The sequence below is a fragment of the Guyanagaster necrorhizus genome (genome assembly GCF_019112545.1).
Source record: "Guyanagaster necrorhizus MCA 3950 unplaced genomic scaffold BT62scaffold_49, whole genome shotgun sequence".
Taxonomy (NCBI): Eukaryota; Fungi; Basidiomycota; class Agaricomycetes; order Agaricales; family Physalacriaceae; genus Guyanagaster; species Guyanagaster necrorhizus.
In genome coordinates this window covers 83,785-105,537 of record NW_025064928.1, presented here as the reverse complement: position 1 = coordinate 105,537, position 21,753 = coordinate 83,785, and the positions used below count along the sequence as shown (strand labels likewise).

Sequence of the window (21,753 nt, the reverse complement as noted above, 5' to 3'; positions counted from 1 at the left end):
TAATGTATGTGTATGACCAATCACTCCGGGGCTATATCCATCGGCGCTCGGACCTACATCCATCTTCAAATCACAACACGAAAGCTCGCTGGCGGTGCTTACTCCTTCTCTACTTTATATCACCATCATCGTTTCGTGTAGCTGTCTTTCATTTACGCCACAATGTCTTGGAAACTTGGAAAAAGTACGCTTGCAGCACCCCTTGGAATATGCAGCATTCATTACCTTTCGCATGTAGAATCCAGGGACAGCAAGGAGAACGGGGTCATCTCGAGATCTGTCACTCCCATACCCTCTCGACCTACGACGCCGAAGCCACCTACTGGATCTGATCAGTTCAGGTCTGGAATGCTGACCATTCGTATCTTCTCAGGTATGTCAGAGTGTTTGCAAGCCCTATCTACGAGCCAACGCACCTTCAAGGACGTGGACTTTCCCTGCCTCCCAATGCACCAATTCCGGATATCATACAGAGAGCACTAGAATCGGCGCCTCCCACCCGGAAGTCGACTAGCAACAGAGAGAGTATGCAGCGCAAACGTTTCTGGTGGCTCCCTTATGTGGTTCTAGAGTTTGACAAGAACGAGATTCTCATTGATGCAATGGGTGGAGATTTAGCGAGCCCAGTGTGGAACTACAGGGCGGACTTGTGAGTTGTCGCCACTCCTTGTTTTACTCTCCCTTCTGAATACCCGCAAAGTGATGTCTCACGTACATCCAACATTTCCGTCTCTGCATACTTGCGTACGGCACCTATGCAAGGACCGGACGATATGGGAAATGACTTGCTCTTGGCTCGTGTGGACCTTACGCCAATGCTAGATGGCCATGTGAGTCTCATACCACTTTATGCCAATATTCTTCCTTTCTTAAGACTATTCTCGCGACAGCATGCCTCAGATCAATGGTACATTGCCACCGCCGGCGCAGGCTCCTTCCATCTCAAGATCGATTTTAAACCTACACGCAACGAGCTTCTCACGATTGACGCGTTTGACCTTCTCAAAGTTATTGGGAAAGGTAGTTTCGGCAAGGTCATGCAGGTCAGAAAGAAGGACACCCAGCGTATCTATGCCCTCAAGACCATTCGCAAGGCACATATTGCGCAGAGGCCTGGGGAGATTACCCACATCCTCGCAGAACGGACGGTGCTAGCATTGGTCAACAATCCGTTCATTGTCCCCCTCAAGTTTTCCTTCCAGAATCCGGATAAGCTCTATCTTGTCATGTCGTTTGGTGAGTTGATGCGTTATGAACGGGGCAATGAGTGGCTAAATTAGATCATATCATGACTGCCGTTAGTCAACGGCGGGGAATTGTTTTACCATTTACAGAGAGAGGGAAAGTTTGACCAGGATCGCAGCCGATTCTATGCGGCAGAACTTCTTTGTGCTTTGGAGCATTTGCATGGCTTCAATGTTGTTTACCGGTGAGCCTAATTTATATGTGTACATCAGATCTGGGTGCTCATAATGGACGCGATAGGGATCTTAAGCCAGAGAATATTCTCCTTGATTATACTGGGCACATTGCGTTATGTGATTTTGGTGAGTCTTATTAAAGTGCTTAGGTAGTTTTGCTCACTAATAACTGGATAGGTCTTTGTAAACTCAACATGTCCGAAACGGAAAAAACGAACAGTAAGTACCATCACCTGACAAATACGGTATTCCCACTGATAGATCCTGTTACGCAGCGTTCTGCGGCACTCCGGAATACATTGCTCCCGAACTCCTTGAGAGTCAAGGATACACCAAGACCGTTGACTGGTGGACTTTGGGTGTGTTGCTGTATGAGATGATGGTGAGATCTTCCATGGCTTTCGGCATTGATTACTGAATGTCAAGCTGTGAATAGACTGGCCTCCCACCATTCTACGATGACAACGTAAATACGATGTATCAGAGAATTCTGACTGATCCGCTTCACTTTCCACCTGACATGTCTGCGGAGGCGAAGAGTGTTATGACGGGGTTGCTGCAGCGAGATCCGTCTCGGCGCCTTGGGGCGAATGGGGGTGAAGAAATTAAGAGACACCCATTCTTTGCGAGGTATATTGATTGGAATAGGTGGGTCTACCCTGTACCGTCGCCACTTTTTAAGCTGACATGCATGACAGGTTGTTGGCGAAGAGATACCCACCGCCATTCAAGCCGAGTGTTGTGCGCCTCTTTTATTTTTTTATGAGATCTATGTCAGTCTGATCGTAGCACAGGAATCTGTTCTCGACGTGGCCAACTTTGATCCCGACTTTACGAACGAGGAGGCGCAGGATTCAGTTGTTACGGACTCCGCCCTCTCCGAAACTGTGCAGGATCAGTTCAGGTGTGTGTCATCGTTCGAGATCTGGACGTATTTGACCGTTTACGAAGGGGCTTTACATATAATCCTGCAAATGAGCACCTTAGTGAAAGCGTCAGTTATTCTAACGCCATGTGAGGGAGGGGATTCTTTTTTTCAATGGCTTTTTTTTCGTTTATTTTAAGACTGATACCCACCAAAAGTGATTTCACTGTAGAGTGAATTGTTAGCACCACTTCGTTCGCTGTAGACAATTTTCGTTCTAATATTTAAACATTTGTCTGGAATCGCTTTGTGTAGGATACGGAATGTACAAGTGACCACATCTAAGACAGCTCGAAAGTGAATCATTAGTGGAAACAAGATATACAACACAAGTATACAACATGATAGGAACGTTAAGAACAAATTCGAAATTATTAGTACTAGAAAATGCCCGACTTGTCTCACATTCTAAGGCCTCATATCCCATGAGTTCAGATGAACGTCACGCCATATTGCAAAAACTCACTATCACCGCGCTGGTGATTCCTAGCTGTACGAAGTAGAGTATCGTGACAAAGCAATTTCGAACACATGCTTGCTTCCGCGGACTTTTTCGAGCACTACACCGGAGGGCGAGTAGTGCCGTGAAGACGACTAAAGAGAGATACGTAGAGACGGTGACGTACATAACAATCACTCAGTCCAGACAGATGTCTTGTGGCTGAAGATTCTGGTGCCAGGAGCGCATGCTTGAGAAGCCTTCTATACATCCACAGAAAGGGGGGCGCTTTGCCTCCGGGAGGGTGGGGAATGTGTTGAATGCGACATGCTGGTGCATGCGGGGATCTCAAAACAGGACTTGGATGTGAAAGAGGGAGCATCTGGAAATATTATTATAAAGTCCAGTTTCAGCATCAACATGGGGAGGACAAGCGGGAGGACAGAGAAAGAGCGAAAGGGGAGACGTCGGCGACGTCAGAGGGATTGGCCAATTGAAGGGGGTATTTTTGGTACGCAGTGCAACCACGCATAGTACCGTTCTTGGAATTTGCTAACCAGGATGGAGACGCCGGTATGACGATGCTAGCGAGAAGAAGGAAGACTAATATGTATATGGTAGGTTCGAAATAGAATTATTAATGTACTTTAACAACGACAGTACTACTAATTGATTGTTGAAGATATACGATGGGCTGTATCTTTTTTTTTCGCCTCCTACAGAGGAAAGGGGATGCAAAGACATTGCTTTAAACGCATAAAAGATGAATGGAGCTTGAAAGAGTTGAACCGTGTCGTCAAGGATTCTGATCGCGATCGAGTGGCTGTGGAAGGCGCAAATGAATTTGAAATTTTAAGCGGGCCGTAGGGTTGACACGGATCTGGCTTGTCAAGGGGAGAGAAGGGGTCGATGAGCCAGCAGACCATTTCACGAGACGACTGCCAGCACCACATTCTTCCGTGCTTTCTCCCTCCTTCAAGATGATTGACTTCACGGGACTCTACGCCTTGTGCGTCTCCCACTTCTTCATGCTCTTTCGACGCGTCTTCGTACCGACAGCTACCCTGGGTGTAGGTGTTCTCAGTGCCCCGAGCGGCTTCCCAGCTACAGGAAACGGTCTCTGGTATACGACTGCTGCTGGCACTTGGTCCAAGAATTGGCTGCCTATTGGGAATGGCTACCTTGCTGCAATGGTCCCCGGTGGAACGCATGTCGAGGTTACCCAGTTAAATATTGAGTCCCTGTGGAGCGGTGGACCATTTTCTGATCCAGTATGTTGCGGCTATTGCACTCCCAACTCCTTTTTCTTGTTTTCTTTGGGCTGATGATCGTAGACGTATAATGGCGGGAACAAAGACCCGTCACAGCAGGCTTCGTTGGCAAATTCAATGCAGCAAATCAGGGACACCATATGGACAAGTCCAATTGGCGAGATTGCAGGTGAGTCTCCATCGCTGATATCCCGTATTCAGCTAAGCATATCATACAGACATCGATGTTCTCGGCGTCGATGCTGTCGCGTACGGTATGTTCTGTAAACTTGAAAGTATTTCATTTGTTAAAGAATATCAAGGATCCTACGCTGGCGCTGGACATCTAATCACCACCCTCAATATCACCGACAGCGTGACCGCGAACTATACCCGATGGCTTGATCTCGACCAAGGCGTTGCTAGGACTTCGTGGACGCAGGACGATATTTCATACCTCCGTTCATCATTTTGCTCTCATCCGAGCAAAATATGTACTCAACATCTGACTACAACAAGCAACTCGACCCTCCCCGCTCTGTCTTACGCCTTCACCGCTTCCATCGAAAGCGGGTTGCCACAAGTGAACGTGTCGTGTCTTGATGGTACGAATAACGCACTTGTTGTTCAAGGTGTTGTTGCGGAACCGGGAATGGCATATGAATTTATTGCGTGGGCCGAGTCCGACACAGGTGCAACGACCTGTATTCCTAACGGGACAAACGCGACCCTCGTCGTGGATGGAGCCAACGAAGCCTGGATCTCATGGATTGGAGATACCGAGTTTGACCAGGATGCCGGAAATCAGGCGAACGCGTTCTCCTTTAAGGGTGCCGATCCGCATGAGAAGTTACTTCCTCTCTTCAACAAAACTTCATCGGTATATGCGGATGTCTGGAAGGAACATCTTGATGATTATACCACGTTGATGGGCTCCTTCACACTGGACCTGGGTCAAACCGTAGATCTGGAGAACCCGACAGATGTGCTGAGGGCAGCGTATCAGGTCGGCGTTGGAAATACTTACCTGGAGTGGCTGGCATTCAATTTTGGGAGGTACTTGTTGGCTGGTAGTGCGAGGGGACTTCTACCGGCGAATTTACAAGGCAAGTGGGCAGATGGATTGAGTAACGCCTGGGGAGCAGATTATCGTACGTGATTTTTGTCGGACAGTGAAAATATTGTTCTTGACGATGTCCAGATTCCAATATTAATATTCAGATGAACTACTGGATCGCTGAAGCCAGCGGAATGAACGTAACTGCTTCGTTGTTTGACTACTTTGAGGTGGAGCATTCTCCTGAAATCTGTAATACCTCATATTGATGCGCCGAATAAAGAAAAACTGGGCGCCCAGAGGAGCTCTCACGGCGCAGGTCTTGTACAACATTTCTCGAGGATGGGTAACACATAATGAGGTACAATCCGCTTGCCAGTGTAGTTAACGTAGACTGACCGGTCGTCATGCATAGATGAATGTGGGTATGACGCATTATCATGGGAATGATGCTGATAGAAATACGCGGGTAGATTTTCGGACACACGGGAATGAAAGCTGGCGATGCACAGTGGGCTGATTACCCTGGTGGGTTTTTCTTTTCTTCCCTTCTTATTTGTTCTAAGGCCCAGAGCAGAATCGAATGCGTGGATGGTAAGTACCGGTATTCTCATCTGAAAGACAATTTAGCCTCAGAAATAGATGGTTCACGTGTGGGACCATTTTGATTATACCCAGGACGTAGCGTGGTGGCAGGCGCAGGGGTGGCCCTTGATCAAGGTAGCTTCGCTTCATTTCTTGGTTCTTCTCGATGATAAATATCTGCAGGGTGTAGCTAGTTTCCATCTAGACAAACTGATTGAGGACGAGTACTTCAAGGACGGCACGCTTGTCACAGCCCCATGTAATTCGCCAGAACAAGTTCCTATTACCCTTGGTGTGTCATTTTATACGTGTATCCGGCAACTGGTTTTTATACTTGGATAGGTTGTGCTCACGCGCAACAACTGATCTGGCAGCTATTCAATGCCGTGGAGAAAGGGTACCCTTTCTCTGGTGACAACGACCCGGCCTTTTTGGCGGAGGTACTGGACAAACGGTCGAGAATGGATAAAGGTATCAAAGTGGGAAGTTGGGGGCAATTGCAAGAATGGAAGATTGAAAAGGATTCACCGACAGATACCCATAGACATCTTTCACATCTGATTGGGTTGTACCCTGGATATGCCGTTGGGGCTTTCAATGACTCGGTTACAAATGTCACGGCGGACCAGGCATTAGCCGCTGCAACGGTCAGCTTGATTGCAAGAGGCAATGGAACAGGTCCAGATGCAGATGCGGGCTGGGAGAAGGCATGGCGTTCCGCGTGCTGGTCTGCGTTGAAGAATGCGTCGCAGGCGTGGTGGGAGTTGACTGTAATGTGCAATTTCGTGCAATAATTCTTTTTTGGCTAATATCGTTCTCGATAGTACACGATCGACAGAGACTTTGGCCCGAACTTGTTCAGCTTGTACGACCCCTCGAGTTCGGATCCAATTTTCCAGATCGACGCCAATCTCGGTTTACCGGGTGCTCTGATGGTTTGTCTCCTGAAGTCTCTTCTGTGTCCTCGTCGACCCGTTTGATTTTATTTCGCAGAACATGCTTATCCAGTCACCTGACGTTGCTTCTCGGAACGACACCTTGCTCATCAAGATTCTGCCTGCGTTGCCCCAGGCGTATGCCGCAAGAGGTCGCGTAACTGGGGCACGCGTCAGGGGTGGGCTGGACGTTTGGTTTGAATGGGCAGATGGACTTGTTGGGAGAGTAGATGTTGATATGGCGAGGGTAGGCGTCTTCAGTGAAGGTAGGAAGGTGCGAGTCGAAGTAGGTGCCAATGGTGACGTCAAGGGCGAATTTGTACTTCAGAGTGGAGGAAGGGTTACATTGACTTGAAGGTTTGATTTAATATGGATATTATATGGGTAGCAGTGGTTCGGACACGTACTAATGACATGCAATGAATGTACTGGCCACAAATGCAAGGTGGGACTCAGCAACGATAGAAGTTAGAACTAGATATAGCGGCACAGTGTAGCATCAGTGCAAGTGAGAAATTCTCACTACTCCCGGGTCTGTATGCCTATGAAGGAGAAAACCCTAAGTAAAGTAGCCGAAGACGTAGAATAAATGCCACTTTTCCGTGGAATAGCACAAGACAGTGTCACCCGAGAATCTGCAATCCTCAGGTCCTTGGACTTGAAGAAGAGAAAGGCTGCCAAATAGGCGGAATTTCCTCAGAGCGAAATGTCCCTTGTCACGGTACATGAATGCGGTTACTACAGTCTCAAACAGAGTGAACGCTTCAGTAAAGTTCAAGAATGCTATGTAAAAGCGAGAAGGAACTCATGACTGTTCTTTAAGGAAAGAGGCATATTCCGGCGCGTGCTGTTCTCTTTAGGAAAGAATAAGGAGATATTGTACGTGATTCTGGCGCTTCTGATGTTTCGTATTATTCCGTTGAACTGAAGGTAACTCGCGGCATCCTACACAAAGGTGAAAATGTTCTCAAAATGTAGAGACTCGTCTGCAGCCACTACGGAAGAGAGCATAACCTCTTCACTTACATTATTGATCCATCACAGCTGTCGCGCATGGAGTAATGCTGAACCCTTTCTCTTTCTGCCTTTTCAGCCGAGAGTCGTTTGATCCAACAGTATGAAACAGAACATTACAGTCGAAGGATGAGACCAAGTCGTCGATGCGCCTCGTGAGTAGTGATGGACCTGAAGCAAACGTCATTAGTCTCCGTCCCTCCAATGTGGTGGAAACGGCTGCAATACAACTGATGCATCTCCAGTTGCCACCAAAAGGGCCTGGGACTTGCGCAAATAAGCATTACTTGTGAAAACTGGTCGTACCTTGGTTATGTGGTGTATCTGAACTGGATAGCACGTTTAAAGAGACAGGCATACCTCAATAGCTTTATAAATCCATCCGGAATGATAAATATTGCGGGTAAGAAACATGCAAGTGTATAGAGCGAATAATAATAACTCAGTCGTCTTCAATGACGATAACGTCGTCCTGATGATTGCTTCGTGTGCGCCTCTTATTCCTTGAAGGAGCATCCGCCTCCACTGAGGCCTCTCGCTTCCTGCGACGGCGTTCTGGGGAATCATCGTCAGAAATCACGATCAGTTCGTCATCTGTCACCGGCATAACAGGTGCTTTTTGTTTTTCCTTTCCTTTCAAGGAAGATGCGGTGACGGGCGGAGGTGGCTCGGGTCGTGCATATAGTTGTGTCCAGCGACGAGCGGTGTCATCGTAGAGCTTGCGATTCTGAACATACTGTGTAGCAATTCCAGGAACTGAAGACATATGAGTACCAAAGGGAGGCTAGAATTGTTGGCATACCGAGTGGGTCCTCTGTAAAGTAATTATTAGATGATAAGACATGTCTGAATAACGACGCGTACTGGGATTGGGATCTGTCAACAGCGATGATAAAGATAACATCACTTTAAAGAGGGATAGTGCAGGTGACCAGTTGTTCTTAAGAATGTCGATGCATATATTCCCTTGATCTGAAATCTGCACACAACATGTAGCGGTCAGTGGGGACAAGGGGTAGCGCAACTCACATTCATGTGGTATATCCTGCCGGTAGCTCAGCACGGCGCGTAGAAATAGCACATCCGACATACCTCGTCTTGAAAACGACTCTCGGTGCTGTGAACCTAGTGGCGAATAAGATGATTGAATCCGAACAAAAGACGACACACGGATAATCATGCGCAAGAACGATATCGACGTCAAACGATCCTCCTTCGTACACGCTACTCTCAGGCCCAGGTAAAGATCCTTTCCACAAGAGCAGATTGTCCGTCGGGGCGAGCTTAATATTGCCCATGTCCTCCTTTTGAACGTCCGCGATTTCGCGGTGGATGCGCTTGAGTGTCATCTGCTAAAAGTGAGATCACGGATGATGATACTGTAAAAGGGCCGTACGGCGGAGGTGGTGAACGCCATAACTGACGGCGGTAAGAAAGGAAGCCTTGTTTCCTAATTCGTCGTATACCGACAGTGGCACATTTGAGACTCCGCTCGAAGTAGTGGTATCTCTCACTAGAGTGACAGGCAATGGTATCCGAATATACATATACGTGTAGGATAGATGCATGTTACCGTACAGACATTGGACACAAAAAAATTGTACGCGTAGCCTCAATTTCAGACCGTTAATGGAGGTTTCAGTGGGCCAATTTAGTGGATAGCTACTTGCCCCACGTTGAAGCATGTTGGGAGAATAGATATAAATATGACGGGTGTAAGGACCGTCAGTAAGGGTAGAAAAATTCGAGTAAAAGTGGATGCCAACGGTGATATTAAGGGCGGATTTGTGGTAGAAGGATCACATGGAACTGAAAGACTTTTTGATTATTAAAATATAGGCAGGAGTAGTTTGATTGTCTTGTAGTGAATGTAAAAAAATTGTCAAAATGCCCGGTGCGACACAGGCAGTAAAGGGACTAGTCGAAAATGAGCACCAGTACCAGTGTAGGTGAGGTTTTTCCAGCCGCGGCTGGGTCTGGACGCCTCTGTTGCCCCAGGAGAGACCCTAAGTGAAGTCGCCGACGGTGTAGAACAAAGGCCGCCTTTCGTGGAAGAACACAAGGCGGCATAACTATGCAGCGGCCCCATCGCCCCTTCCGCAGGCTCTCGGGTCGTTGGAAGAAGCGAAAGCAAAATAGTAGCTGACGAGAGAGAAAAGGTGTTCTCAGTGGGACAGTTTTCATTTCAGTCGTCCATGAGTGCAGTGTTGTAAGACCAAGACCCGGTAAATTGAGCAAGGACTCACCAAAGTTCAGTCAGTCTCACTTTTAGCGTCTTCTCGGAGGAAAGCAAGCGATATAATAGCTTGAAGCGGCTCATGACGCTGAGATCCATAATATTCCTGTTCGTCCGAAAGCTTCTAGAAGCGAGCAGGGATACGAGGTCGTTTTCTATGATTCCAGTCGGTAGTTAAAACTTACAAGTTCAATTCCGAATTGTACACCGCCAATCGCCGGATTTTTCCGACTTTTTGGACAACGTAGAGATGAAAGAATTGCTTGGGATTCCTTTGTACTGATGGGGGGGAGGTTGGTGGGTCTTCGATCAGTGGAAGAGTACGCTTCAGTTCCCTACCCACAGAGATCAATTAAGGGAGAAATCTTCGAGACTGCCAAGCACCCTGAGTACTCTGGGCAGGCGCCACTCTCTAGCAACTGATTGTAACCGTAACATTCCAAGGAATACGAAATGACTGGCGAAAGTCTCTAAGCCGCTCCGCCTCGACCACAACTTGACGACCTTGGAGACGGTGCCTCCCTGAACGGCGTTCATGTTATTTTTAATGGCAGCAAGGAAGGATTTATTCGTTCTAGTTCTGTTCGTGTCACTGTTGTGCCGTTAAGCGGAGTAACTAACTGCGGATGAGTACGATGGCATGAGAAGAAAATGAATCTAACCTGCAGCGATAGAGTGACAATCGAATACATGATCTTCCTGTGACTGAACGAATTCAGATCTCTTGATTAGGAAGATAGCGCCATCGTCGGTGATCATAAGCATTGAGAAGGATAGGCTTCGAAGCCTTGACGATGAGATTGAGATTGTGGTCCAGATCGTAGTCACGACCACAGTGCACCCGTGCGCTTGCACCAGGTCAACGCGTATACGCATCAGTTTCGGGATATGTGATATGTTGCACGGAAGGTGCTCGGCGCGAGGTTTCAGCGCGTATAAAAGTCATCGTCGATGGGAAGAAACTTCACCATTCGACAATCGACAATGTTGAAACTCAGTGCTATTCTCCTTACTCTTGGATCCTCAGCCCTTGCTGGGTACGTCCAGAAAGCCTCTGGAAACGCGTCTTTCACCTACTATTCGGGCTGCTCGTCGCCTGGTGGGTGTGGTCCTTGTTGCTGGATGGCGCTCTTCGTTGACTCCTTTTGTACACAGCCTGTGGAAAGACCGCAACAGGCTACACTGCTGCGATGAACCAGCTCGCATTCGGAGCCTCTTCGGGCTTGGGTGCTGGAGACGCGTGCGGTAGATGTTTCGCGATTACAGGTTTATTTCTGCATGTTCTTTGTATTGCGTTCGTTGGTCTGATTGGTGACTTGTGTAGGCACGGAAGACCCGTATAGCACCTCGTACAGTGGACCTTTCTACTCGATCGTCGTCAAGGTGAGCATCCGGAAGAACAGCTTTTTTCTTTGGCCTCTAACACGAAAACCATGGCAGGTAACCGATCTTTGCCCTGTCTCTGGGAACGAGGAGTGGTGTGGACAGACGCAGTCAGATTTGACAAACGAGTGGGGCATGCCATTCCAGTGAGCTTTTCTCGTCAAAGATCATCAAGCTTCGCTCAACCATTTGCCCTCACAGCTTTGACATTTGCGAAGATACTGGAGGATCGTCCGCGTTCTTCCCCTCGAGCCATGGTGCATTGACTGGAACATTCGAAGAGGTCGAGTGCTCGGAATGGACTGGTTCTGACGGTAGTTCATTGTGGACTGGAGCTTGCTTGGATGGTGAGGATGCGACTTTCTGGCCTACGGTCGACGGTTGCGGCAACCAGGGTACTGCTCCGTGAGGAGGGGCTGGAATAGCTGTTGCGTGGTAGCTACGAGATATTTAACTTCATGTCCCGGTGATATGCTATAATGTTTCTTGCCCATTTTTCTCAAACAATCCTTGCAGTCGTTGACAACGCTGCACCACTCTTAGATTACTGGCAACATACCTTTGATCGCGAGTCAGCTCTAAGCGTGCAGGATCATTCTACGGGCGACCAAGAAGGTTCACGAGTAATTGATAACAACAGTTGATCTCCAAGGCCATGCCTAAACTTAGTGCTTCAACAAGAAAACAGGGAAGGAGAGGGGTCGAACATACTCTGATGTAGATAAAAAAAAGTGATGGCGTGATATGAACGGCACAAGGGACAACAAGGTCGGTTTGAGGGACAAAACTGCTGAAGGTATGGTCGAGCGCAAACTCGACAGTATTATAAGCATCGGCATATAATATGATACAATAGAACCATCCATGGAACACCATCAGATCATAGATATAGTGATAAGATGCTATGTCTTGAAGATGACAATCAACACCAACAGCACGAGTATGAGTATCCCGATGGTCACCGTTGAGCCTAGGAAGCCAAAGCCTGTTCAAGAAGAGAGAATCAAAATGAGAAGAAACTCGCCATTTCCCTTCACGCCTTTAGATACCCTCTCCAAACTCCTCCTTGCAATGCTCAGCCTGGAATGTGTTGTGTCAAGGTCCTGATCAAGTCCGTCAAGGAGGGCGGTGTGGGTATCCAATTCCGAGCTTATCTGCAAAGAGACATCTCTCTGCCTGTTTATTGAATGTGATAGTGCGTCTAGGTGGTTATCTTGGTCTAGTTGACGGAATATGGGGGTCAATACTGAGTGAACAATTCAAATAACGAGGACGTACCATCCATCAACCTCCTTTGCTCCTGCAGCATGATCCCAGCCTCTAAATCCGGGTCTGGGTCATCCGTGTAAGGTATGTAGACTTGTTCTTGTGACTTGCGTGGTGTTGGAGGTGGTGGCAGTTCCCTTTCATCTTCGAGACTACGTATATGGTGAAATGACACGAAATAGAGAACGTCAATAATACTCACATCTGACCACCAACCATCCCCCTCATTCGTTCGTACTGCTGCCTTAGCCCATTGACTTCGCTGCCGCTACCCAACTCCCGTATTCCATCCCGTAGGGCTTGCATGTTCCCTTGGATACGCTCATCGTGAGCTGCAGCGGCATGGGGAAACCGTTGACGTTCGAGAATAAGCGAGAGGGTCTGTGTAGAGAGAGAGGTTAGTTTGTTTATTGATGACATCCGTGGGCAAAAACAGAGAGAGGGACGGGAAGAAAGGAGACGGGATGATGGTGGCCGGTCGTTGGTGAGAAGTTACGTCACGTGCTGTTCTCAGGCTTCACCGGTATCGCCAACGAGGACGACGACGACGACGACGTATACGGCCAAGATGTGACAAAGCACCACTACGCCAAGATGGGAATACTCATGTGGACGGGAACAGTTGCCGGCAATATAGGATAAAAGCAAGTCGACTGCGAATATCACCGATTCCATCGATAACGATGACGCTTCCCCGGCTGGCAAGTGCACTGGTGACCGAGTCGCTCGTCGCTGCGACTTACGGCGACGACAACGACAGAAAGACGGCAACGCTTTCGCTCAATGGGACCGACCTCGCCAAAATCCCGTTGATAAGCAAGCCAATCTTATCTGGAGTCGATACTATCAAACTGCTCGACCCGCTCGACGTTGATCCATCTTACACTGATGCCGATCTGGTCAGGATATGGACACAATTCTCGTCATTGTCAGGACTGTCGGAGGAGTCGAGCGCTTCCATCCTGTCAGAGCTGGTGAGCGCGTCGGAATGGTTTGGACGGGACACCAAGGACGGTGGGGCTTTCCCGACGCTCTCGTCACCGGCCATTGCGTGGGAACAGTCGGTGATGGGTGGGCACCCGACACACCCGATGCACAAGACGCGCGCCCCACTCCCGCCCCTCCGCCTGGACCCGTCGTACAACCTTCTCCATCCCCGTCTGAGGCTGATCCACGTTCCGCCTACATCTATCCTCACAACCGGGCCGTACCACGACCTTATCGCTCCCTTCATTGCGCGCTTCCCGACATACACAGTCCCGGCGGGGTATGTTCCTGTTCCCGTTCACGAGCTTCAGATCGCCCATATAGCCGCCAACTTTCCCGAAGCAGTCATACATCCACCCGCAGTTTCCTACCCTGTCGAGGCACAACAGTCTCTACGGTCAATTATTGTTCCAGATCTCGATAATGGACTTCATTTGAAGCTACCACTAGGTATCAAACTGACGAGCGCTGTGCGGACCATTTCGCCAGCTTCAGCGTATCTCGGACCGCGTTTTTCTGCGCAGATAATCCCCAAACTCACATACGATCGAACTATCCTAACTGTCGCAGAGGAGCCTGTCTCGCTCATTGGTACACATCCTGACCCTCTCGTTGCTCGACACCTTGCCTGTCTCATCCGGCAAGATCATACTGTCAACTCCAACTCGAGAACCATTGACATCGTTTGCACGGCCCTCGTCGATACTTCTTCCCCACAAGCCATTTTTGGCCTTATTACGAAAGAATCACGCGTCGCCTGGCTCTCAAATTACATTGACATTCTCCTTCGCGCCTTTCTCCCGCCCCTGATCATCAATGGCGTTGCATTCGAATGTCATCCCCAGAATACCGTTGCCCGTTTCTCATCCGAAGCCCCCCACAAGCTCGTCGCGTTCATCGTCCGCGATTTCGGTGGATTAAAGATACATCCTGCTACCCTTCTTGCTTCCGTTTCAGAAGCAGACCTTACTTTCGTTCATCCCGCCCATTCCATCCTAACCGAAACGATAGATGCGGTCTGGACGCGGACGTATCATACTGTTGTGCACAACCATCTCCAGCAGCTCATACGTGTTATGGGTCTTCATACAGGCGGCGAAGGATACGAGCTGCTCCGCGTACATCTTGCAAAGTTTGTTCCTCCGACGCATCCGTGGTTCACCGAGCCATATGTTGAGGGGAAGTGTTTCATGCGTATGCGTATGCAGGGTATGGATCGATGGGTGAGCGATGCAGTGTTTTGATACAGCTCTTGTTCTAATTCATCTGTAGCATCTACACGGGCCATTCCCGAATCTCGTCCTCTTCCGAGGAGAAGAGCTGGGTATACTCATGGAGAAAGGAGATGGACAGTCCGTCGAGAAAGCCCGGGCCGACGAACAAGTCACAGCCCTTGGCCCATCTAGTTGGGTCAAAGTGGCGTAAACTGTGTGTAGGCACAATTTTCCTTTATCTTGATATTTGGTCGTCCTTATAAATCTTCCATGCTATGTTATCCCTACAATTGTTAAATACAAAGAGGAAAAAGAGTGTGTGTGTTACAATTGAGTTGGTTTTGGCATTATTGGTACTTGATTGTTTTGGAGGTCAAAGTCGTCCTGCGGCTCCGCTGACCGAAACCTTTCTCCTTTTCCGCTACGACTTCTTCCCTGAGGTTGTCACCACCTTCGTCATCATGCCGTCTCAGTCAACGCTGAGCAAGGAAGAGAAGGACAAAGTCAAAGCTGCTATTCCAGTCTCCTCAAACAGGATTTTCTGCGCTACGCTTGCCCGAGTCTACTACGCTTATCCGCAGCCGAACGAATGGTCGTATTCTGGTCTTCAAGGTGCTCTCGCGTTCTCCAAGAACAATTCAAATGGTGCATTGTCGTTTAGGCTTGTAGATTTGAGTGGTACAAGAGGGGTTATATGGGAACACGAGTTCTACGACGGTCTGGAATACTCTGCGGACAGGGCGTTCTTCCATTCATTTCCTGGCGATGCAAGCGGTTCTTCTCCTTTGGATCGGCATTATGCTTACCGTGCTTTACTCTCTAGGACTCCATGATAGGATTCGTGTTCTCCAATGAATCAGAAGCCAAAGATTTGTGGAAGAAAGTACTGGAAAAGAAGGACAAGAAGCGCAGTACGTCGCATCGCTCAGTTCTTTTAATGTTATGTTTTCTGAATGTTCTTGGTAGCGCCTAAGCCGGAGACGGAGAAGAAGAAGAAGAAGGCAAACAAAGGGGGCAAGATAGACAAGTCTATGATTTCAGGACCAACGTCCGGCTCGTTCGTCCACGTTGCGCATATGGGCTACGATTCCGAGTCCGGCTTCACTTCAGAGGGAGTCGACCCGACATGGATGACAATCCTTGCAGGACTAGAAAATTCGGGTATCGCCAAGGAAATGATAGCAAAGAACATGGACTTTATCGAGGACTTCGTTCGTTCATACCCTCAACAGCAGCCAGCAGCAGCGAAAGAGCCCAAGAAACCTCCACCGCCGCCACCGCCTTCACGGAAAGCTCACGGCCAGAATGACAGTGTCAGTGTTCCGCCGCCACCGCCACCATTACGGGGACGACCTCAACTGCCTCCTGCATCTGCACCTGCACCTTCTCCACAGCCCCCTTCCAGAACTCCACCGCCACCGGTCCGCCCACCTCCGGCTGCTACCAATGCACCACCGCCACCTCCGACGCGCCCGCCAGTCCGAGCAACCCCAGGACCGCCTCCCCCCCCGGCCCGGCCAGTGAGCTCAGTCGCTGTGGCTCCTCCTCCCCCGGCCCGTCCATTGGGTATATCAATTCCTCCAGCTCCTCCAGCATCACCACTGCCAACAGGAGGTGCTGCTATTTCTTCTGCCCCTTCTCCTCCTCCTCCTCCACCACCACCACCACCACCACCTACAGGAGGTGCTCCTCCACCTCCCCCTCCACCGCCGCCTCCTCCCCCTCCAGCTGGAGGTCCTCCTCCTCCCCCACCTCCTCCAGCAGGCGGTAGCGGAGCCGTCACAGGGCTACCTCCTCCTCAACCTGGACGCGGAGACCTTCTCGCTTCGATTCAAGGAAAGGGTATCCACTCGCTTCGAAAGACAGAGCCCAATTCTCCACCGCCTTCTGGATCGTCCCGGGGGGAAGAAGTTGCTACCGGTGCGACTATGGGTGCAGCTGCAGGTGTTGGCGCCGCCGCAGGAGGGGATTTGACCTCTGCATTGGCTGAGGCATTACTAGCCAGAAATAAGAATATGGGAGACAGCGATGATGATGACAATGATGATGATGATGATGATTGGGACTAATCCAATACTTATTATTCTGTGCTAGATAGTTGCTCTGGTAGATATAGGCCCTCTCGTGTATACAGTAACTTTACTGATGTCCCTGACTCAAATGTCGGTCTGACACTCTTACTGCATGCGAAAGAAACTGATGATCATCACGATCTGTTTATTGCGGATCTCGCGGCTTCTACAACGTCGCAACAGTTCTTGGCTTTTTAATTAACTGAATATTTGACGGCACATATTTTCAACTTAAAGCTTTGTTATAACCTTGTTTTTTTCACGCTCATCTGCGCAGGAAATCCGAAAGCCCTAGGCTTACTCAAAGATATCAACTACCCTCACCTTTTGCGGTCATATATCGAGTCACTTTCCGTGATCCAACGAACTCTATCTCTCCCATCCACCGCCCGCGCCCAGAAGCATCGCTCCAGTAAAGCTGCTGCTACCTTTGCACTCGGTCTCCCCGACGCCATAGATGGGCAAGTCATGGCTTTATCTTTACATAAATATTAGATTCGGGAATCGAAGACGAAACTAGCCTTTCAAAGTCTCCGTGGTTTATAACTTTGTGCTCGAGTCGGGAAATGTATGATTCAACATGAGGCGCGTACTTTGTTTAAAAAAACTTTCTGTGCACGATGACACCGTCAAATTGGGATCTATATTATTAGGCCCATCTATCAACCGCGCGATTTCCACCAGTCGTTAACTATTACTTCGACATCATAATCGTACTGTGCTTCACTATCCTGGCCCACGCTGCTACGCTTGCCAGCCATGGTGACCTTCAACGCTTCATCCCTCGCACGTTGTTCAGGTCCATCAGGGAGATGTAAACTACTCTTATCCTCCCAGCAACCATCAGCTGTGGCCATGGCACGAGGATTCCGGAGAGATTCATATGCTTCCAAGAGAGTGGGTATTTGATCCTTGCTCGTAAGGCGGACGAAGAGGTTGCCGAGGACAGCCGCGTCTTCGATCTGGGAGAACGTCATTAGAAATCAAGAGCAGAGAGGACGAGGAACACCTACGGCCATAGACGCTGCTTGGGCTCGGTATGGCTGTCGTAAAGGAATGGATTGCTAACATGGTAAGGACTGGGGAGATATCACTTACCAGCATTGGATGACAGGCATCTCCGACAAGAGCAATACGACCGTTCTTGTGTACCCAGGATTTGAGCGGGGACTCGAGAACTTTGAGAGATCCTACAATGCCAGATGGTATGAGATCTATTAGTTTGCCGATTCTTGGTTCATGTTCAGCATCTTGGATATCACGAAGAAAAGAAAAAGACTTACCGAGGGTCCCAATCAGCAAACTCTTTCTTCATCTTTTCGATATCCCCTGGTCGAGTCCACGGAATGGCGGTCTCCTCTGTTTCGTCCGGATGCAATAAAACAACATTGCATTCGTTCAGGCCCTAAAGACGCGCGTTGTTAATGGCGTTACCCTCTCAAAGACGTTTGCAAAACGCACAATGGAATACATGACCAGGTGGCGTTCGGGTCCTAGCCAGACATTAAGCTGTGGCTTTTCAACGAAAGGACGAAGGTCTGGATCGAGCATCATCCTATCTACATCGACGACAGACCGGAAAGCTGCGTCTCCGCTTCGTACAGCATGGGTAGGCGAGCCCACCACGACGTTTCGCGTTAGGCTATTAACGCCATCAGCTCCGATGATCATGTCCGCTTGGATAACTTGTCCCGTGTTCAGGGTAACAGAAGTTGTGTCGGGGTTAACAGACGCCACCTTGGTATTGAAGCGAAGGGTCGCGAGAGGGGCGGTAGCTTCGTGAAGCATATTAACAACATCGCGTCTCTAGATTCGTCGCAAGTAAGCGCTGTGAAAACCCACGGCGCGGAGAGATAGTACACTCACGTGTATATCATAGCACGGGCTGCCGAATTCTTGATAAGGATAATAAGCTAGTTGCTTGCCATTGTCATCTGTGAGAGGAATCATTTATAGAGAGCGGTTCGACTGAGAGGAACATACAGCGAAGAAAAGACATATGCGTAGGTAACACTCCAGCGTTGTCGAGGGACGGTTTGAGACCCCATCGAATGAGAAGGCGCGATGTATCTGGACGACAGATAAGTAGGTATCACGCAAAAGCGTGGTTAGATACTGACTGGGACCGACCTGGATTCCTGCACCAATCTCTTGAAGATCAGATCTACCTTCTAGTACGGTGATAGTATGACCGGCTTTGGCCAAACAAAGCGCAGCGCAAAGACCAGAAATTCCGGCTCCAATAATGACGATATTCAACCGGCATGGTGCAGTTGCTCCATCGTAGAGTGTAGATTCCTGAAAGACGACACTTTCGATCAACGAGCTGATGCGTATCCGAGAAAATGTAACACTGACTGTGATTAAGGAGTCAGACATTTGGTTGGTAGCGTGTTGCAATACAAAAAAAAGACGAGCTAAAGTCCATCACTTCATGCACTTTAAGTACTCGAGCGGGAACCGTGACCTGTGACCACTGAGCCTTGTGGATGCGATCATCTTCAGAACCTTTTGGGTGCAATGAACGGGAAAACAGCTCAATTTCTAACCGTGCATGGTAAAGAAGATTTAGTCAAAATGAAAAGTAGGTTGTAAATAACCGATGAGTTTTGGCTGATGTATGCCCGGGGTAGGACACATCAGTTAATCTCGAGCGGGCGAATATGCGCGGTGATATAGTGGCATTTGCATTTAGCCGGCCAGCATGGGAAAGTAGACTGAACTTGAGTGCAGATGCATCGTATTATAAGGGGGGGGGGGATGCGGGAATGGAGGAAAGCTATGGGACAGGATGTACGAGTTGGCCTTTGTAGGGTTGCTGACCTAGTGCTTCGGTATTGCAAGCATCGACTATTTGATAATAATTGGTGGTGTTGCTAGGTGTATTAATGTTCGGCATGTCAATAGTGGGATGAATTGACTAAAGAGAGTGCGTTTTGCCGAACACATTCGAGATGGAGGAGGCATGGTCCGGGATCATATTGAAGCACACCCGGCATCGAATCTGCAGCCCGTGCTCCGAGCGGCGCAGTAGATAAATACGTTGCACCGGTCGCGGTATTCAGTCAGAGCAAAAGGAGGGTCCTGGGGCGAGACATGTGCCTCCTTGAATCCTATGAGCATCCAGTCGCGGTGGCCGGAGTGGTGGTACGAAAACAAAAGTCGATGGAGAGATTTGATCCCGACTGGCCAGCACATCTCACGCAGTCATTCTCAGTCGCTTGCAGCAGAAGGGCCTACTCTGATAGGCAGCACTCCATGCATACCGAGCCGGAATGAGTCGATGTCATCCAACCCCACACCTGAAAGATGCTGACGATCGCCACCATTCTCTCCCACTCCCACTCCATCCATATCAGAGGAAATCGCGACCTTGCACACTCGTCCCTCTTCTTCGCCTCGAGCAACGTATATAGCCTGTCGACGTGAAGGCCATTCCAAACCAGGCACAAGTGCGGGCATGAATTCGCCGGACACCAAGCTCGTCAATCTCTCGACGTCGTTCTCATCTCTGTCCATTCGCGAGTATTGCCTGTGTACACCATCCGAGGAACTGCTCTCACTTGTTTGATCAACGTATATGGCTTGCCTTTGCGATGTCCACTCACTTCCTCGTCGTCGACTCTGCTTCTACTGGCATTCGCATACATTGCTTCACCCGAAATACTGTCTAAAACTAAATAATATGCTCAACTGTCGATAACAAACTCATCCACCTTGCCCAGTCCCACGAAAACTTCCATCCGCTCGACTATTTTTTGCCTGAAATCTCTGAAGTAAAATTCATGTCACAATTTACCATCTCTCACCGCATCGTTCCGCAATCCATGGCGTCTTCAGATGATTTCAGCCATAGTTCTATGCGTGGGCATGCTCGTTTTCCCTCAAAAGTCCTCGCTAGTTGTTCGATCATAACATGGACACCATCTCGTACTACTGATGACTTCATTCTGGCCCACTGAATTTATTCATCTAGAGAACAGGAAACTTTGACGGTTCTCGCTGATTTTCATGGTGGTGGTGACCCCAACAACGAGTTTGTTATGCCAGAGTACGAAGAAATCAAGCAGCAGGTTGTCTCTGAGAGAACCGAGGGTGCCAAGTCATACCTTGATCTGCTTAAACTGGCATGCCTCAGCGTGTTGGTCCCGGAATGGCTCTCCAAATGTGGTCTCAACTTACCGGTGTGAACGTCATGATGTATGTCGCTCGGCATTGCTATGTAATAGATCTCTAGCGAGAATTCCAATAGGTACTGTAGCGTCTATGTCTTTGAAGGCGCTGGTCGTTGCTGAAATTTCATCTCAGTGGTATGTTATGTCGCTTCTAGACCTGCATGTGACTCTGACTGATCTTTTAGTCTGTTTAATACGTTCTCAATGTGGCCCCTCACTGTCCCGGCCATCATGTACATTGACAAGTGGGGCCGCCGCCCGATGCTTCTCTTCGGAACATTGTTCATCGGTTTCTTTCTCTTCCTTGTCGGCGGTCTGCAGGGGCATTTCGGTTACTGGGGTGTAGTTGATGGTGATTGAGCGTCTCACTCGTTGCAGTCATGTCTTCACGTTATATTCGACACGATAATGAAGTGTTGGAGTTAACGAGGTAGGAGCACGGATGTGGTGAACGAGGAAAAAAGTTTTCGGAAGAGAACGGACGCTAGGATAAAACGTTGTAATGTTACTACATAGGTGATAAGTAAATACGGTCAAGGATAGATATGTATAGAAGGTACTCACATCTCAGTGTTATGGTTGAAAGCTGAGATGTGTGGAATGGTGTGACATGCTGAAAAAGGAAGGAATATCAAATAGGTAAGTGAACATGTGCGTATCGTACTATTCCTACGTCTAACATGAAGTCCCGGAATCGAAAGTGTTGGAGGATATCCGTACGTTTCATCTTATCTTACTTTTTGATCACTCGCTCTATTTGCCTTATATATACTTACACCCCCTGTCGTTTCCCG

At 48.8% G+C, this 21,753-nt stretch overlaps 10 protein-coding genes across 10 annotated transcripts; 6 read left to right on the top strand and 4 right to left on the bottom strand.

Annotated features, from left to right (window-relative positions):
• The first annotated feature begins 36 nt into the window (after window positions 1-36).
• Window positions 37-2,638, top strand: BT62DRAFT_937978 (Pkinase-domain-containing protein). Its single transcript, XM_043187439.1, has 13 exons — window positions 37-184; window positions 239-373; window positions 424-649; window positions 701-830; window positions 891-1,236; window positions 1,303-1,429; window positions 1,486-1,547; window positions 1,599-1,640; window positions 1,697-1,803; window positions 1,858-2,069; window positions 2,120-2,162; window positions 2,216-2,325; window positions 2,373-2,638. The coding sequence occupies exons 1-13, from the start codon at window positions 163-165 to the stop codon at window positions 2,437-2,439; spliced, it is 1,629 nt and encodes a 542-aa protein (XP_043033940.1). The 5' UTR covers window positions 37-162; the 3' UTR covers window positions 2,440-2,638.
• Window positions 2,639-3,765: 1,127 nt separating this feature from the next.
• On the top strand, window positions 3,766-7,060 carry BT62DRAFT_997722 (glycoside hydrolase family 95 protein; the record flags this gene model as incomplete). The annotated part of the gene is made up of 14 exons (XM_043190676.1): window positions 3,766-4,056; window positions 4,120-4,225; window positions 4,275-4,310; window positions 4,359-5,186; window positions 5,237-5,322; window positions 5,376-5,453; window positions 5,508-5,513; window positions 5,566-5,620; window positions 5,670-5,686; window positions 5,735-5,812; window positions 5,861-5,969; window positions 6,020-6,447; window positions 6,502-6,612; window positions 6,671-7,060. The coding sequence occupies 14 exons, from the start codon at window positions 3,766-3,768 to the stop codon at window positions 6,965-6,967; spliced, it is 2,526 nt and encodes an 841-aa protein (XP_043033939.1). The 3' UTR covers window positions 6,968-7,060.
• Window positions 7,061-7,992: 932 nt separating this feature from the next.
• On the bottom strand, window positions 7,993-8,975 carry BT62DRAFT_975811 (uncharacterized protein; the record flags this gene model as incomplete). The annotated part of the gene is made up of 6 exons (XM_043189206.1): window positions 7,993-8,382; window positions 8,429-8,440; window positions 8,491-8,605; window positions 8,656-8,671; window positions 8,719-8,751; window positions 8,797-8,975. 6 exons carry the CDS (start codon window positions 8,973-8,975, stop codon window positions 8,069-8,071), a joined length of 669 nt encoding a protein of 222 aa, XP_043033938.1. The 3' UTR covers window positions 7,993-8,068.
• A 533-nt stretch (window positions 8,976-9,508) lies between these two features.
• Window positions 9,509-10,399, bottom strand: BT62DRAFT_1012659 (uncharacterized protein; the record flags this gene model as incomplete). The annotated part of the gene is made up of 4 exons (XM_043177957.1): window positions 9,509-9,768; window positions 9,893-9,986; window positions 10,048-10,197; window positions 10,247-10,399. 4 exons carry the CDS (start codon window positions 10,397-10,399, stop codon window positions 9,509-9,511), a joined length of 657 nt encoding a protein of 218 aa, XP_043033937.1.
• A 406-nt stretch (window positions 10,400-10,805) lies between these two features.
• BT62DRAFT_937974 (uncharacterized protein) lies at window positions 10,806-12,103 on the top strand. Its single transcript, XM_043187438.1, is given in 6 exon segments — window positions 10,806-10,961; window positions 11,018-11,149; window positions 11,464-11,725; window positions 11,736-11,795; window positions 11,807-11,957; window positions 11,989-12,103. 3 exon segments carry the CDS (start codon window positions 10,847-10,849, stop codon window positions 11,652-11,654), a joined length of 438 nt encoding a protein of 145 aa, XP_043033936.1. The 5' UTR covers window positions 10,806-10,846; the 3' UTR covers window positions 11,655-11,725; window positions 11,736-11,795; window positions 11,807-11,957; window positions 11,989-12,103.
• Window positions 12,104-12,234: 131 nt separating this feature from the next.
• On the bottom strand, window positions 12,235-12,931 carry BT62DRAFT_1012656 (uncharacterized protein; the record flags this gene model as incomplete). The annotated part of the gene is made up of 3 exons (XM_043177956.1): window positions 12,235-12,464; window positions 12,524-12,663; window positions 12,714-12,931. 3 exons carry the CDS (start codon window positions 12,929-12,931, stop codon window positions 12,235-12,237), a joined length of 588 nt encoding a protein of 195 aa, XP_043033935.1.
• Window positions 12,932-13,194: 263 nt separating this feature from the next.
• BT62DRAFT_910580 (uncharacterized protein) lies at window positions 13,195-14,923 on the top strand (the record flags this gene model as incomplete). The annotated part of the gene is made up of 2 exons (XM_043183802.1): window positions 13,195-14,721; window positions 14,771-14,923. 2 exons carry the CDS (start codon window positions 13,195-13,197, stop codon window positions 14,921-14,923), a joined length of 1,680 nt encoding a protein of 559 aa, XP_043033934.1.
• Window positions 14,924-15,173: 250 nt separating this feature from the next.
• BT62DRAFT_983104 (PH domain-like protein) lies at window positions 15,174-16,781 on the top strand (the record flags this gene model as incomplete). The annotated part of the gene is made up of 3 exons (XM_043189747.1): window positions 15,174-15,486; window positions 15,549-15,623; window positions 15,679-16,781. The coding sequence occupies 3 exons, from the start codon at window positions 15,174-15,176 to the stop codon at window positions 16,779-16,781; spliced, it is 1,491 nt and encodes a 496-aa protein (XP_043033933.1).
• Window positions 16,782-17,400: 619 nt separating this feature from the next.
• On the bottom strand, window positions 17,401-19,163 carry BT62DRAFT_975802 (FAD/NAD(P)-binding domain-containing protein; the record flags this gene model as incomplete). The annotated part of the gene is made up of 8 exons (XM_043189205.1): window positions 17,401-17,746; window positions 17,798-17,827; window positions 17,883-18,015; window positions 18,068-18,189; window positions 18,246-18,590; window positions 18,651-18,718; window positions 18,768-18,854; window positions 18,905-19,163. The coding sequence occupies 8 exons, from the start codon at window positions 19,161-19,163 to the stop codon at window positions 17,447-17,449; spliced, it is 1,344 nt and encodes a 447-aa protein (XP_043033932.1). The 3' UTR covers window positions 17,401-17,446.
• A 1,386-nt stretch (window positions 19,164-20,549) lies between these two features.
• BT62DRAFT_582619 (uncharacterized protein) lies at window positions 20,550-21,479 on the top strand. The gene is made up of 2 exons (XM_043181507.1): window positions 20,550-21,094; window positions 21,145-21,479. The coding sequence occupies exons 1-2, from the start codon at window positions 20,796-20,798 to the stop codon at window positions 21,317-21,319; spliced, it is 474 nt and encodes a 157-aa protein (XP_043033931.1). The 5' UTR covers window positions 20,550-20,795; the 3' UTR covers window positions 21,320-21,479.
• The last annotated feature ends 274 nt before the right edge of the window (window positions 21,480-21,753 follow it).